General features: G+C 42.5%; 1 protein-coding gene across 1 annotated transcript in view; it reads left to right on the top strand.

Annotated features, from left to right (window-relative positions):
* Window positions 1–16,936, top strand: part of Adamtsl3 (ADAMTS like 3) — a 291,589-nt gene that overhangs the window by 262,123 nt on the left and 12,530 nt on the right. The window contains exons 24-25 of the mRNA XM_032893300.1: window positions 10,605–10,787; window positions 12,987–13,103. Of these exons, the coding sequence (XP_032749191.1) occupies window positions 10,605–10,787; window positions 12,987–13,103 (300 nt within the window). The remainder of the gene's footprint in view (window positions 1–10,604; window positions 10,788–12,986; window positions 13,104–16,936) is intronic.

The raw sequence follows: 16,936 nt of genomic DNA, 5'->3' as shown, positions 1-16,936 counted from the left end.
TCTACCTGCAATCCCCTCACTTGATCCCACCTTTCTCCCTCCTCTGCCCACAGGCTCTAGACTCTTATCGGCCAGTTAAATTGGGGAACAAGGTTCACATAGCATCACTTGCTGTATGTGAGGATCTGCTTGCTGGGGGAAACAACATCTTGAGAATTTAGCATTAGAATACAAGCATCATCAGACCAACCCTTTACAAGGGCCAAAGTTGTTGCTGTTGTTCTAAGAATTATTTTTCTTTTCTTTTTTTTTTATGTGAATGTGTATGTGTCCATGTGGTTATGTGCTGTGTGTGTGCAGGTCCCCCACAAAGACCAGAAGCAGTTTGCTCTCCTGGAGCTAGAATTATAGGAGCTTCTGAGATGTCCTTTGTAGGTACTGAGAACCAAGTTTGCGTTCTTTGGAAGAGCAGCTGGTGCTCTTAACTACAGAGCTATCTCTCCAGCTCCAAGGGTCAAGTAGTTTTGTTTGGTTGTTTGTTGTTGTTGTTTGTCTTTAAATCTAACTAATCAGTCTCTAGTGGTTAGAGTTGAAGCTTTTACAGGTGAGATTATTATTTCGGTGCGTTTAGTAATTCTGGCAGCTTTTCTTGGGCTTTCTGATTTGTTAATATTTGTTACCTTCTCTATCCTATTAGTTTGATTAGCATTAACTGGCTTACAGTGTTAGAAAGATTTCTATCTTCTTTGCTCATCTTTTTCTGGAATACATTCATTCACATACACTTGCGGTTGAGACTGTCTTTTTATCCCATTCTATGTGCTAACCCTTTGACTGTCTTCTGCGGGGCTGGCTTGGAAGTCGTGAGCCACTTGTCTTGAAATGCTTTTCTTTCTCCACCAGTTTTCAATGCATCTTTGCTGGATAAAGCAAGAATCTTTGTTGGCAGTTGTTTACTTTTAGGACTTGAACCATACAGTTCCATGCTGTCCTGGCTTTTCTAAGAGGTCTAATGCTATTCTGTTGTGTTTCTCTTTGTATATAAGTTGGTATACCCCCACCCACCCCAATATGAACAGGGACCCAGACACAGACATCCATGCACACAAGCATGCATGTGCACACAGGAACACACGCACACAGATAGATAGATAGATAGATAGATAGATAGATAGATAGATAGATAGATAGATAGACAGACAGACAGACAGATAGAGACAGAGAGAGAGAGAGGGTGCTTTGTGCTTTTGACATCGCATGATGTATTCTTAAGAAATGCTTCTCTTTATCTGTCTGTTAGGGGTTCTGAATGCTTCTGTGTTTAAATGTCCATTTCTTTTTCTGTGCTATGATTTCGCTGAGCAGATTTCCTATGCCTTCAGTTGTTGTCGTTACTCCCAGCTTGTGATTTTATCTTAATTTGGTCTTTGTCTTAGTTAGGCTTCCTATTGCTGTGATTAAACACCATGAACAAAAAGCAACTTAGAGGAAAAAGGTTTGTTCTTCTACTTCACACCACTCTTCACCATCAAAGGAAACCAGGGCAGGAACTCAAACAGGGCAGGAACCTGAAGGTTATGAATTGATACAGAGACTGCGGAAGAGCAGCTTACTGGCTTGCTCTCCACGGCTTGCTTAGCCTGCTTTCTTTACATTACTCAGGACCACCAGCCCAGGGATGCCACTTCCCACAGTGGACTGGGCTCTTTTGGACAATCACTAATTAAGAAAATGTCTTAGAGAATCACCTCCAGCCCAGTCTTATGTGAGCCATATGAGGTAGCTGGGAATTGACCTCAGGACCTTTGGAAGAACAGTTGGTGCTTTTAACCACTGAGCCATCTCTCCAGTCCCCTAGAGACAAATTCTTAATTAAGGTTCTCTCCTTTCAGATGACACTAGCTTGTATCAGGTTGATATAAAACTTGATAGGACAGTCTCTTGATTTCACTGCAGGGCTCATGCACAGCAGTGAGTGCATTTTTCAAAATTGATATTCGAACCTTGACTTTGTTTTTCTTCCCTGGTATTTTGTTTTGCACACCTTATTGATGAGCTCTTCTTTTCTAATATTTATATAACTTTTAAAAATATTAATTTCCTGCCTGAGTTTTCCTTCCATGTTGCTGATTCATCCGTCCATTTTGCTGACATCCCCTTCTCTGTTGCTCGCTCTGCAGACTCTAGACTCACTTCACTTTTATCATCATATCTCCTCTAAAGCTACTGACTGTTTTTGTTAGTAAATTTTGAAATCTTCATCCAGCGCCTTGCCTATGTCAGAATTCTGGAATGCAGTAGTTGAAGAAGTTGATGTCTTTGGAGGAGCCATGTGGCTTTGGTTTTTCATTATTTTTGTACTTTGTGTCATTAACTGCATAGCTGTTGATCTGACTGTCTCTTCTGGTTTTAGTTGGAGATCTTATTCACCAGCCTCCTCTTGTAGGCTCAGTCTCCAGTACCATTGCTCCATCAATGTCTGTATGGGTTGTTGCTGTGTGAGTGTCTTCGTTAGGGTTTTATTGCTGTGAGCAGACACCATCACCAAAGCAACTCTTGTAAAGGACAAAATTTAACTGAGGCTGGCTTACAGTTTCAGAGGTTCAGTCCATTATCATCAAGGCAGGAACATGGCAGCATCCAGGCCGGCATGGTGCAGGCAGGGCTCAGAGTTCTACATCTTCATCTAAAAGCTTCTAGGAGAAGACTGATCTCCAGGCAGCTTGGATGAGGGTCTTAAAGCCCACACCCACAGTGATACACATACTCAACAAAGCCACACTTGCTAATAGTGCTACTCCCTGTACCAAGCATGAATAAACCATCACAGTGAGTATAGATTAAGTAAAACAATCCCTTAATTTTGGAAACTATTTTTGTTTGTTTACCATTATATGTAGCAATAAAATAAACATCTTTGTGCATAGAACTTTTTACATTTTGATGTTATTTTCTTATAAAAAAACAAACAAACCATAACAAAAATCAGCCAAATAGGTCATGAGAAAGTCAATGTTTTTGTGCTTTTATATGGTGTTAGAATGTATATAATGTTTAATACATCACTTCCAAAATACACTTCTAGAAAGTCTAAGCTTATCAGTAGTGTAGGGTTAAGCCCTATACTTCTGTCATTGCCTTTGCTACCCATTGGTAAAAGAGGGTAGAAAAATAGTATGTAGAGGTTACATACATACTACTTAACCATCCCTCCATATGTGCAAGCCATTAGTAGGAAATATGGGCCTCATTTGGAATGAATTCTCATGCTTGGTGTTCTGGGTGATGAGTGAGGATGTGCTGAGCCCTTCATGGTTGGGATCATAGTCAGTTCTGAAGATTCATATTGTAAAATGTAAAGGTATTTCTTAATTTCAGTCTTTTCTGCCTAGGTTAAAATATTTTGGCATATACCTAGGAATTTTTTCTCTGACTTGCCAAATTATTAGCTTTCTTTACTGAGTTGAATAATACCTCTTTCAGAAAATGATCTTGAGAAAATATTTGTGGTGATGCAGGATTATATGGGCAAATTCCTAAGACAGTCTCATCCCCCCTACAGTTCTTGTTCCTATTGACTACTGGGTTATATTATACATGATGACTCTGAGATGTCTCTAAGTCACAGATCTCTGTGATGAAAGCAAGAGTTGTGGGTGGAGGAGAAAGGAAAGGAAATGAAGGGAACGGGGAGGAAAAGAACCATCTTTACCAAAATAAATTTACCTACAAATATTTATATGTGATTTTTCAGAAGACTTAAAAATAAAATTTGAGGATTATCTGCCCATTCCTATCTTATGAACAGAACACATTGGTTCAGGATAAGTTAAGGATAATTTTACCTCACTTATAGATTTGAAATATATACTCTTACTGTATTTTAGACAGTGATTTAGAAAGACATTTACAATCCTTAAAATATCTGAAAAGTAAAAATGCAGGAGTAGAGCTTGTTTAAAATGACTCCTCCTCTCAAAAATCCCCCTCCCACTGACTTTTTGTTGTTGTTTTGTTGTTGTTTTGTTGTTGTTGTGTGTGGTGGTGGTGGTGGCGGTGGCGGTGGCGGTTTTGGGTTTTTGGTGTTTTGTTTTGTTTTGTTTGGGCATATTGACAGAATCCCCCTGTAGATCCTAGCATATGCCCTCTGGATAAGTATTCTTTTAGCGTGCAGCTTCTAAAAATTGGATGGTAGTTTGTCTACCTATAGGCCGGTGTTAGGTGAGTAAGTTACCAAAATGTTGTTCATGTGGCTGAGACTTAGGAATACCCACTGTTTTCTGTGTAAGATTCTCCTCCCTGTGCTCAACACTCGGAGTCAGTAGTTTGTTCAGTACGCTCAATGGCAGATGTTCAATGTCATGTGTTCACAACGGCATGCTCAGCAACACCTCATTTCACTGTGTCCACTTGGAACAAGCCCTTGACTTTGCACGAAGTTCTTCAAAGAACTACCGGAGGGATCTAGCCCTGAGACAGTACATGGAAGAGTTGCCTGAACACTTTGTAGCCTATAGATGAGACCTTGGAGAATAGTTCCAGCAGATCAAAGACTATGGCTGGCAGTTGGGAAGCACTGCCCAATCTTTGAGGCAGAAGCCAAGTGTCCTGAGAGGTCAGGTTGGACCATCCTATGCAGAGAACTTGGTGACAGCCTCCTCCATGACGCAAGAAAACTTTTAGAAAACTTTGGGTAAAGACCTTTAATGACAGAGTTGGGGGGATAGATGCCATGACCCAAATGATTTCTAGAGCCTCAGCACAAATTTCTGGGGGTACTGATAACACCAGTCTGGTGACATCATTTCTAGAAAGGGAATGTACGTCAAGATCTATTCAAGAGAGTTCCACAAATGGCGAGAGCTGAAGCTGTGTGTTTGAAGTTCTGAGTGTAGCCTCCAAGATAACTAGGCCTTTCATTTCCAGAAAGGACAAAGGGGCATGCAGTTAGCTCTAAAAGATATTCCTCAAACTTCTGCTGCCTGGTTGGTCCTGAAGTTGTAGTCTTCATTGTAGTCATTTTATTGTCTTGTCTTGGACGCCAATGCTGTGAGTTCTTATTCATTGTTACATTTCGTGGTGACAACTCCCTTTGTTGTTGCCTACTCTGTGTTCAGTAAATCTCTTACCGTATATGTTGACAGCATCATTTCTTTATGATTCCCTGGAGGCAGGCAATATTAGTTTAGGCCTTCATTTGTTCTAGGGGAGGGGGTAGGAAGACTCGTGGAATATTGTGAAATTGCTGGAAGCAAGGACAGATAGCAGAAATACTCGGGGATCCTATGTAAAGAGCTGGCATTGTAGAGCGGTCTGCATAAGCCAGGGATTTTATAGTGTGGAGTATTTCATGGCCTTTCAAGGACGGAGGAAATTTGTTTTTTAAACACTGACTATTTTAAAGACGCCCTTGAGGTGCAGACTATGTGCAGCGCATGTTTCCCAGCCTCTAAAGGGCTGAACTTTTCCCCACAACATTCACCTTCCAAAAGCGATTTCAGAGTTGTGGAAACAGACTGCCAGATATTTCAGAGCTGTGAGTCTTGAGGGAATGTCTGCCTTTGAGGTTAAACAAATAGTGTTTAGGTCAGTTCTGACATGTCAGAGCTATCTACACGAAGTAGACATTTGTAGTTTTGAAAGTCTGCAAAGTGCAGTAGTGTGAAGAATCCGGCCTGCTTCCTCTGGTCTCTTCAACCCTTTGAAAACGTTGGAAAATATGATGGGTTTAGGTGCTAAGGCCCTGCGTTGTCTCCTTAGCAATTAGGCTTTTGTCACTCCACATCGAAAGTCTCACTGCATATAGCACTGCTGTGCAGTGTACCCAGCAGCTGCAGGCTTTCACTGACTGCAGACTCAGCCTCATGTGCTTGTCACACAGAGGCTTCCGGTCAACTGTGTTTGTCTCTAAGCAAGGTAGTTCCAGGGTTTGGATGTTACACAAGTTTCAGGACCCATTTTCTGACTTGTCTGGCCCTCCTTGGTTTTGGTACTGAATTAAACTGTCCAGACCTCTCTGTCCGCACCAATCAGAAGCAAGGCAGGATATCGGGCCTGCTTTCTACTAGCAAGGTAGCTGTCAGCACCAACAGCTTGAAAATGGGCACTGAAGATCTGCAGATGAGGGACCGCTCTGCTCCTGGGCTCTCCTCTCCTCTGATCATTTGGATTGCAGTAGGAATTCAGAATTTCTGGTATATTGCTCTTCCTTATAAAGAGGGTGTCCAAGCCTTCCAAGACACTCTGAAAGAAAAGGCTTTGTCCTCCTTAGAAAGCTAGAGTTATTAATAATATTGGGCCCCAAAGAACTTCTCTGACTTCTCAGGTGTAGTATTGCTTTCACTAGCCTCCTGTGGGTAGGACACTGCACAGGGACACCTAAGGTGAGTGAATCTGGCTGGTTTTTCCCAGGGACTTGGTGCTAATTCAGAGGCTGTCGGCTGGAGCCACATCAGAATGCTGAGGGAAAAATCATTGTGGGGAAGGGGTCTGAAAGTCAGTATTCAGTATCCCAGCTTCATTTCAATCCAGTCTTGGGAAGAGCACTGTTAATATGTGTTCTTGGGAAAGGTTCTTACTCAAGGATTTGTAATCTATTGTACTCATGGTTGGTTAGGTTTACGTGTATGAATCTGGGAGAGACAGATATTTACTTGAGAGTTCCTGCTACTGAAGTTATTACTCAGCGTTATTCCATAAACACTGACAAGGAAATTGGATCAGGAATGTAAATACTGGGAGATATAAAATTAGAATGCTCTCGAACGATATGATTGTTTGCCTTAAAGAAATAAAATGTAGTCTTCCCAGTCTTCGTTTTTTTTTTTTTTTTTTTTTTTTTTTTTTTTTTTTTTTTTTTTTCAGAGCTGGGGATTGAACCCAGGGCCTTGTGCTTGCTAGGCAAGCGCTTTACCACTGAGCTAAATCCCCAACCCCACCTTCGTTTCTTTTTAAAGATGTGTTTTTGTTTATGTGTATGTGTCTGTGCATGGTTTACATATGTACGCATGTTCTTGGAGCCCAGAAGAGGGCAGCAGACTCGTGAAGATGAAGTTATGTGAGCTGCTAGACATTGGTGCAGGGAACTGAACTCAGGAGCCCTGGAAAAGCAGCAAACACTATTACCCACTGAGCCATCTCTCTAGTCCCATACTCTTTAAAATAAATCAGAAAACAATTGAAAACCTACCAAAATTAAGTCATTTAGTAGGATGGTGGAAACAAGATAAATAAGTTTCATAAGCTTCTTTAAGTGATAGCACTCAATAACTAATGTATATTAGGATATATTACTATATCCTTGTATTATATTACTTATAATATATGACTAGGAGAGAATTTATTAATAAAGGATAGCTACCAGAATACTCTGGTTAAGAGATGTTCTGAATGTAATTATGTGGCTCTGAGTCTCGTTTTCTGTATTTAATAGCTATGACCTTAGGAAAGTTAGACTATTCTACATTTTTGTGTACAGAAAAAGCTAAAAATATGCATGCACCTGTTTAGGATCAGCCTAGTTTCCGCAACACGGTGTAACGTTTATTGATGGATTCATTTTCAAGTGCTGCTGTAACAGATTCCTATAAACCAATAAACTGAAGACAACACTAATTTGTTATTTTACAGTTCTGTAGGTCAGTCAGGGGAGTGTGGCTGAACTGACTGAACTATCTAGAGGGGCAAAGGTCAGATGAAGGTGTTGTTGAGGGCTAATTCCTGTCTGGAGACTCAGGGGATACACCTCCCTCCTGTTGTTGGCAGAATTTAGCTCCTTCTCATTGCCGGACTCAAGGGCCTACTTGCTTGTTACTGTCAGCTGGAAGCCACGCCCAGATTTTAGTGGCCACCTGATTCCTTGGCTCTCGGATCCCTTCATTTCAAAATCACCAGTGTAGGGCCAGCCCCACATATGTGTTCCATCTCCCTGACTGCTTCTTTGGCCTCACCTTTCCTGCACCACCCAGATTTACATCACGTACCACCGCTGTTTCACTTCCTGATCTTATGACGCAGGATAGGATTGGTCCATCCAGATATAAGCATCTTATTTTAAAGTTCTCTAACTTGGAAACTCAGTCATATCTGTGCTACCCCTTCATGCCAGTGGTTATATTACATCCATTTGATGGTGCAATCAGAGGATGAGAATCTTGAGGTAAGAGCTTTAAAGTTCCCCAATCACACTCAGATTATTCAAAGCCACGGGATTAGAGATAAAATCCCTAAGAGCAACCAACTCAGACTTGGGGTTTGGAGCCCTCGACTGTTGTATCTAAACATGATAACAATCCTGTTCTTATTTCGAATTCCCTTTACACTTAAGGCTGTGGAATCCAGGGTGGCGTCCAAAGTTAACAAAGCAATAGAGGAGAATGAGAGCAGTAACCTCCTCCCCACCCAAGGCAGCAGCTTTGACGTCCTGTTCCCTCTTCTTCCAGAATGGATTTATTTTTGATAAGTCTTTTAAGAAAATAGATTCTTCTCTCACAAATACATCCTGACAATAATTTCCCCTCCCTGCACTCCTCCCAGTCCTCACACACACACCCATACTCTCTCCCCACCAGATCCACTCTCTCTCAGTTTCCCTTCAGAAAAGAGCAGGCCTCCAAGAGACAACAACCAAACATGACAAATCAAGATGTAGTAAGATAAGGCGAAAGCCCTCACTTCAAAGCTATACAAGGTAGTGGGAGGCAAAGTCTCAAATGCTGACAAAAGACTCAGACACAAACCTCCTCACACTGTTAGGAGACCCACAGTCAAAACTTATATGCAGACTGGAGTCTTGTGCCTGCCACTCCAGTCTCTGTGAGCCCATCCGTGCCCTGCTTAATTTGGTGGGTTATGTTCTCCTGGTGTCCTCCATCCCCTCTGTTCCTACAATCTTTCCACTACTTAGTCCATGGTATTCCCCTATCTCTGAGGTGAGAAAACCCATGGAGAACACCAACTTAGACTTTCTCTCCATCTGACGTCTGGTGACAACTGAACAAGGTACCAGTGCCTCTCAGGTGACGACTGAACAAGGAACCGATCTATGAGTATAGCAGATTATCATTAGAAATCATGTCATTGTGTTTTGTTTTTTGTTTTGTTTTGTGTTTTGTTTGGCCTAGGTCTCTGGGCCTAGCTATCCAGGTAGTATAGGCCATGGATTTTATCTTGTGGTTTGGACCTCCAGTTAAACTAAACATTGGTTGGCCACTCCCACAAGTTCAATGCCACCATTGCCCCAGTAATCCTTGCAGGCAGGACAAATTGTGTGTCAAAGGGCTTGTCGCTGAGTTAGTGACCAGGTTTCCCTTTTGGTAGCCTGAAGAGAACCTCCCATACCAAAGAGAATAAAACTTGGGGGTGAAGGCCCCATGTAGGCACACCAGCTCGACCTCTCTATGTTCAATGAGCTGTATGATGATGTCACTAGCCATGGAGCCCTGCTGTCAATTTGGAAGCGCTGTCCTCTCTGGCAAGGACAGGGAGTGGTTGGTTTGTTTTGCTCCTTAGCACTATTTAAAAGTTAAAACAAGTACATCTTACACCCTAACTATGTGCTGTATGTGTATGTATGTTCATGTGTGTGGTAGGTGCTTGCCTGTGAATGATTGTGGAAGCCCTAAGAGACTTGAATGGCCATGTTTGTATAGTGGAAGGAACAGCTAACCCTGAATTCCCGAGGCTTCGCAGGGTCCTTAGCTAGATGGAGCACACAGTGACCACCTTCTAGGAAGGAGGAGTGGCTATAAGAATTTGAAAATGCCACCAGGCTCTTGGGCGGTGCCTGCTGCCTGCTGCCTGCTGCAAGGCACTCTGCACTTGTCATAATAGTAATGAAATGACCTTTTCAGAATGCCACTGCATGCTTTCTCACCCCGAGCGCTTTAGGACAGGCCATGCCTCAAGCCAGCTAGCAGTTCAGTCCCAGGCACTACCTGAGGCACCCCTTATCCTTAAGAAGCAAGTGAGATTGTTCTCAGATTAAATAGCTAAGCATAATGCTACGACTCATGAAGATGTGGATGAAGGAATTCTTCAGCTCTTACATCCTCCTCTGTGTCCAGGCTCCTGTGATGTTCCTTGAATCCTCTGCCTCACTGACCCAGATTCAAACGTCCCACTTCCTCTTGTTCTCTAAAATTACACTTTTTAATAAAGCTCGTTAATGAAGAAAATCTGCTTCTCCAAGGATCATATGTGCTTGTGCATGTATGTGCATGTGCATGCATGCATGAGTGTGCATGTGTGTGTGTGCACGCGTGTGTGTGTGTGTGTGTGCGTGTGCGTGTGTGTGTGTGTGTGTGTGTTTCTGAAGTTTTCCTGGTACCAACTCCTTAGTAGGAATTCTCAGCTTCACCAACTCCCCCTTTATAATCATTTTCCCACTGCTTTGCCTAACTTCAAGGTCACCTCCATTCGCAGACTAAGGCAGTCCCACTGGCTCCTGTCCCCTAACGTAATCCATGAACTGATGAGGTGCCAGGCCTTTGCTGCACCACGATTCCTCATACACATGCCATAAGAACAGAGCCAGCCATTTCCTATTAGCTGTGACTTGCCCACTTCCTGACTTGTGCTCCGAAGACTAAATGGTATTTGTCTCATGGTTCTGTGGCCCTGTTCTTAAAGGAATTGCCTTTGTCATCTTTGTTTTTGTTCCAAAGGTGTCCCTCAGCCTAATGTAACTTGGTTGAAGAGAGGAGGATCTCTGAGTGACAATGTTTCCTTGCTTTTCAATGGATCCCTGTTGTTGCAGAATGCTTCCCTCGAAAATGAAGGAACCTACATTTGCACAGCCACCAATGCTCTTGGGAAAGCAGTGGCAACCTCTGGGCTCCGCTTGCTGGGTGAGTGTCCATCCTAATTGTTCCCCGTGTCCTGCAATTTGTAAAGAGCAGGGTCCAGATTTGCTGACACTGGAGTCACAGTGTGAACAGCATGGGCATTTCAAAGTTCTTCCCCAGCCATCACTACCTACCTAAAGTCACTTCTAACACCTACCATAGCAGTTCTTTCCTCGGAAGCTGGGGACTCCAAAGCTACTCTTCTGCTTAAGTAAAATGCGGGTTTTCTGCCTAGAATTAGGACGTTTCCTATCCCTATCTTGCCTCTATGTCTGCTTAGCTCTCAACCCTGATTGTGTGTGGGTGCTGTAATGAGGACTGTTTTGGTCAAGATGACTTCCGGTCCTGTGAAACACCCATGCATGCACACATACCTAAACATGCATTCTCTCTCTCTCTCTCTCTCTCTCTCTCTCTCTCTCTCTCTAAGAAATGTCCTTCACTGCTTCACTTACAAACACCAACCACCTTAACTCAGAAGGCCCCTGGAATGCCTACCTACTGTTTGAATACTTTGCCAAATTAAAGAAAAAGAAAGAAAAAGAGAAACTCCATGATCTCTATTTAATACCTGTCATATCCTGACACATATTGCTTTCCAAGAGTTCCTTCCTTAGCATCTAGTTCCTTAACCAAAATTATAGGCCCCTCAGAGGTAGGAAGCATCTGATATTTCCATTGCAGTGCTGAGGAAGCAGCACAGTATGAAGCATGGCAGCCAACCAAGTATAGAATAACTTTACAGTGTTATATGGGGGAGGCCATGCCAGAGTTCCTCAACGCCTCAGCCCCAATGGCAAGCACAGGATGTTAGACTGCTTTCTTTTTCCTCCTGGGTGTGATATTTGGAGTTCATCAGTTCTTTTCAACAAAATGAACTGTAAGATTCAACCAGCGACACCCCTGTTTCCTCTAGAGCTTGGAATGAGTTGAGAATAAACCACAGAAGTCAATCAGATGGACACTGGAGACCGTTTACCATCTCTTTTTCTCCAGCACCTAACCCGGGTGCGAGTGCTATTAAATATGTTGGTTAATGAATCAAGTTGGACTACAGGAGGGTCCAGCATGATATTTAAGAGTCATATATCAGAGCTTTCTTCATAACCTTCCCTGTTAGCAGTTAGGAGGCCTAGACACACAAAGAGATGCAGATGACCCAACTGGAAGTCAGAACGGCTGTCCTACAACACTGGCACTTATTTATGACTTGGGATTTGGAGATTTCTAAAGACAGGATGTTGCTAGGTAGCCAAATCTGTCTCCAAACTTTTCATCCTACTGCCTCAGCTTTCCAAGAGCTGTGACAATAGGTGTGGGCCACCACTCTCTCCTCAGAGAGAATGTTGGCCTCCAATAACTCTCCTGGCATTTAGAATAATATGGAGCGGAACGTGGTTATTGGTTTTTTTAATTTAGGAAACTGGAAAGTCACAGAGGAATTAGACTAAAGACAAAATGTGTAGCGTCTTTGTCAGTTCTGTTCCTGGTGTCCTCCTGGTCCTGCAGGACCACCTTTATCTTCTCAAAGGCACCCGAAGACTGAAAACTCTGGCAGCCCATCAACGTTTTCCAGTGCTGGAATGAATTCTTCATATTCCCTTCAAAGGCCTTCAGCTAATTCCTCTTCTCTGCTTATACTGAGACCTAAACTGTACAGTTGGCTCAGTTCTGCTAGCACCTTCCTCTGAATCCCACTGAGCCAACTAGCTCCCGGTGCTAGCCACTTATCTGAGGGATCGGTTACTAGCTTCTCTCCACTATCCTTCAACCCTGAAGCTCAAACTTTACAACCTTCCTGAAATCTCAATCTTATCACCAGATGAGTTCCTCTGGACCATGGCTCATCCTCCTGTTCCAGAGTTCCTGGAATGGGGAGGAGCTCAGTCTAACCAATCTGCTTCTTCCAGTTCCTTTACTAATAGTGATGGGTGTATTTTTTCCTATCTTGTAAGAAAAGCTGACCTTATAAGCATGCAGGAATGCCACATTCTAGTAAAGTACATAATTCTACACAACCTTATCACCTCACTCTGTCATGCATGCATACAGGCAAGCACCCACACAGCACCTGTATAAGGGTATCCATGAACACACATCACTCTATTAGGAAAAGTTCATTTCCTCTTCATAGTTGTCTTCAAGAATTTGAGAATTTGATGGCTTTCGATCAGTAAGATGTGCTACACATTGTTTCCCCAGAACGAAGAGAACCGGGCAGTAAGACTGCATTTCCTAAGGCACAGAGAAAGCGAGTGCTTCAGGCATCCAAAAACAGAGCAAACAGCAACAACTCAACAGGAAAGTCTCTGCCTCAAGGTCTAGAATTTTGACTTTTTACCTATTTCCTTTCTGAGTCATGTATTTCTGCTGTCTATGAGCAACTTCTATGCTTTTTTGGAATCTATACCCGGGAATCTATACTCAGGTTTCTTACTTGACCATCAGTCTTTGGTAGTTCAATCTATTCCTTTCAAAATGGGACAGTTTTTGAAATGAGGCAACTCATGGGAATCATATCCCTAACACATCATTATCTGTGATGACGGAGACGTTGATCTTCCAGTTTCAAGACTGTCATCATCTAAATGTCAACAGGGGGAAGTTCTTCAACAGTTGTGGCATCAAATCTTTCAGTTTTCTGTTCGCACACAAATTTCACATACATGCCAGCTTGGTATGCATTCATGCACGATTGAAAGAACGTCACCAGGTGTTCCAAGCTTCTAAACCTCTTCAGAAGACCAAGGGGAGTGAGGTAGAGATAAGAAAATCAGGAAAGATAGTTAAGAAAACTGGTGATGATATCTGTTTCTTCCATTCACAAGTAGGTTGGGACAGCTGAAGGACAAAATGAAATTACTCTCAGGCCACACATTTTTATTATGTAGAATAATGAAATCTGCGTCATTTGGGAATTTGAAGTTTTGAGGATTTTCTCGCAGCTACACAATATGTCATATAGAATATCATCCACGTAGGGCATCTAGAAGGTGTAGTTTCTAAGATGTACTTCCTGAGATGCAAGGGAGAGGCTAGGAAGGGGAAATGATGTTAAACTATCCATTAACACTGCACCACATGTTACTGATGATATCACTACTTAAAATAGCTGTGTATTTCTTCTCTTTTAGATGGAATGCTACTATTATTATACAGTCAAATATTTATTCGTTGAACATTCAGTGATATGTGCTGAGTGCTTGTTTCTCCTAGGACTGGGGGTCTACAGATGACTTAGTCTTTGGGAAGCTTACAGTCTAAGCGGGGCGCACTCGTGAACAGTTCTGAGGCAGTGTAATGACTATCATGAGAAAAGCGTGGCCAATGTGCAAGGGTGCTGCTGAAGAACAGCCCAACCTCTTTCCAGAAGTGTCCCTTAAGTTTTTTGTGTATGCCGTGACATTTGTTCTGACAAGAGAAAGAAAGTCCCTCCAGTGAGAGAAATTGGAATGGAAGACAATATTTCGATGTTACATGTGTCATGAGCAAGAAGATCACAAGACCCTCTGCAACTAATAAAAAAGTAGAAATTCATGATGCCAGTGGTACTGTAAGGTTAAACGTTTGCTGTAGACAACATTTGGCTTATTGGGATCATTTTACATTGTTTTAGCACCTTGTACCCAGGCTCAGAAACTACCTATGCAGAAGTGTATATAAACACTTAAATGTGCACTCTGCAGAGTATGCCAGCCCTTCAGTGACCAATTGGGCTAGCATTTTATAGAGAATTATGTGTTAGGTTAACTATTGTTACTTCAATGACTTATATGTGGCATACCCTGTACTCAGGTTGAACAGAACAGTGTGTATGGATTTGACCTTTTGGTAGGAAAGATGAACAAGAAATAAGTAAACAGATAAATGTGTATACGTCTCTATAGTTAGGCATGAAGAATGAGATGATCACAGCAATGGGGTATACAATGATCTTTGGTGACTAAGTTTGGAGACTAATCAGGACAGGCCTTCTGGGGAGGTCTAGACCTAACAGATGAGATGGAGCCCTCAGTGCAGCAGGGTGATGAAGGGGTATCTCCAGAAAGGATACTCACTATGGGTAGAATGACAAGAGACCAAAGGAAGGACACCAATGAAGTCCAACATAGTGAACAGAAGAGTTAACTTACAGAAGTGTGGGGAGAGCTACATGCAGGAGTAGAAATGCCTCAAAGGCAGCTGCTGTGACACAGGAAATTCACACCAGCATGGCGGCAGTCATGTCAGCTGGAACCTTGGAGCTCACTGCAGGACTTTTAGGCAGCCCAACAGGTCTGAGTGTCTCTTCAGGCAGCCAGACTGATGGGAATCTCCACGGCAGACCTTACATTGTTTATGTAGCCTTGGTGAAGGAGGGGTCTTATGCACCTGCTTGTTTTCAGAGACTTAAGCATCTAGGTCTCACTGAGCCTTGGAGGAAACTGCTACACAAAGAGGAGACAATGGGGGAGGTGCAGGTCAAAACCAGGAGATTCAAGTTCATGCCTACTAGAATAGACCAAAACATTGATTAAATTTCAGCAAGCAATATTTCAGTTAAAGCTGCCATATGGTGTTGAGCTGAGACCACACTGGAAAACTTTGGCCCTTTGCAATTAAACATATACCTGTCCTTGGCCCAGAAATTCTACTCACAGGCTATTCACTCGAACAGAATGAAAACACACACAAACACACACACACACACACACACACACACACACACACACACTTTGTACATGAATGTTCATTCTTATTCACAAACAATAGCTGTTGACAGCAGAGTGAAAGACTGTGGTGTATTGAAAAACTGTATTATTCAATAGTAAAAGAAGATACAATATTGATATTCCCAACAACATGAATGAATCCCAGAAATAATGCACTAAGCAAGAGAAGACAAACACAGAACCCCAGAAGGAAGTGAAGCTAATGCATACTGATAGTTAAAAAGCCTGTGGTTGCCTGGGAAGGGAAAGGTGCTGACTGGAGACTGGCAAATGAAAGCTTTAATGGTGATAAAAAAAATTCGGCACCTTACTGTGGATCATAGTTAAAGGAGTTCACACAATGGTGACGCTCATAAAACTGAGATGTGAGCATTTCATTGTACACGAATTGTACTTTAATAAAAACCCAGTGTTTCAAAAGTAAGGCACTGCATCCCGTCTTGCACTGAGACCCGGAGTTAGACATGTGTGGATCCCAGTCTCCCTAACACAAAACAGACACTGAATAACTTTGTTTCATTCATTCTCTCTGCCTCTGTAACTTCATAACAGAACATGGAAGAGTCAATTAAAAAAAACACATTTTTAAAGTGTCTAACCCAGTACCTATTCACCTTGGAGAGTCTCAGTAAAGGGCCATCTTGATGAAAATCTGTTTCTAAGTAAACTAAAATTCTGAAACTACAACTAGAGATACGATTTATGGTTCTGCTCTGCAAATGATGCCATTTACAATTTAAACTCAAAACTCAGAATGGAAAACAATAAGTTAAACCGTTCCGTCCTGTGAGAGATCCTGTGGACACAGCTGGTAGCTATCAATTATTCATGATCATTGCAGGGAAATTTGACGTTTTCTGTAGCCCTCCACAAACCTGTCATCATCGTGTCCTACCCCATCTTTTACCCGGTGTCGGCAGGGAAGGATAACACGAAAGTGGTGATTCCTGGGACTGCCTGGCTTCTGCTTGTCAAGGAGGTCCCCATTCTTACCTTTCCAGATAGCTCCAGAGCAAATTATTTATGTACGACGGGTGTGATATTTGGGTTAAGAATTAATGAAAAGGCAATGACCTTTTAGAACTCAAAAGCATCTCACCTTACTGCTTAACCTCTGGTCCCTGGTCCTCCTGCTAAATCATCTTCCATTTCTCTGCCTGACCTGCTTTTGGAAAGTGGACGGCATTAAGGCATCCCCTGGAGAGGTCTTCCTCCCTGTCTTGTTGGCTCTGCTTAGAAAATGCTGGGGAAGGGCTGGCTGCTCAAGGCCTCCTCCCTTTCTCTTGGGTTTTTCTGGTACATCTAGCTGACCTACAATGGCCATTCCACAGGCTGTGCTCCAAGGATCCCATTTTAGCCACTATTTCTGGCCAGCGAGTACAATAGTTACTGAAAAGTAAGTAAGCCTCACACTGTGCAATGGCTTTCTCTGCTTGTGCT

The sequence above is a fragment of the Rattus rattus genome, chromosome 2, assembly GCF_011064425.1.
Source record: "Rattus rattus isolate New Zealand chromosome 2, Rrattus_CSIRO_v1, whole genome shotgun sequence".
NCBI lineage: Eukaryota > Metazoa > Chordata > Mammalia > Rodentia > Muridae > Rattus > Rattus rattus.
The sequence above is the reverse complement of the archived record's forward strand: the minus strand, read 5'-3'. Positions and strand labels throughout refer to the sequence as shown.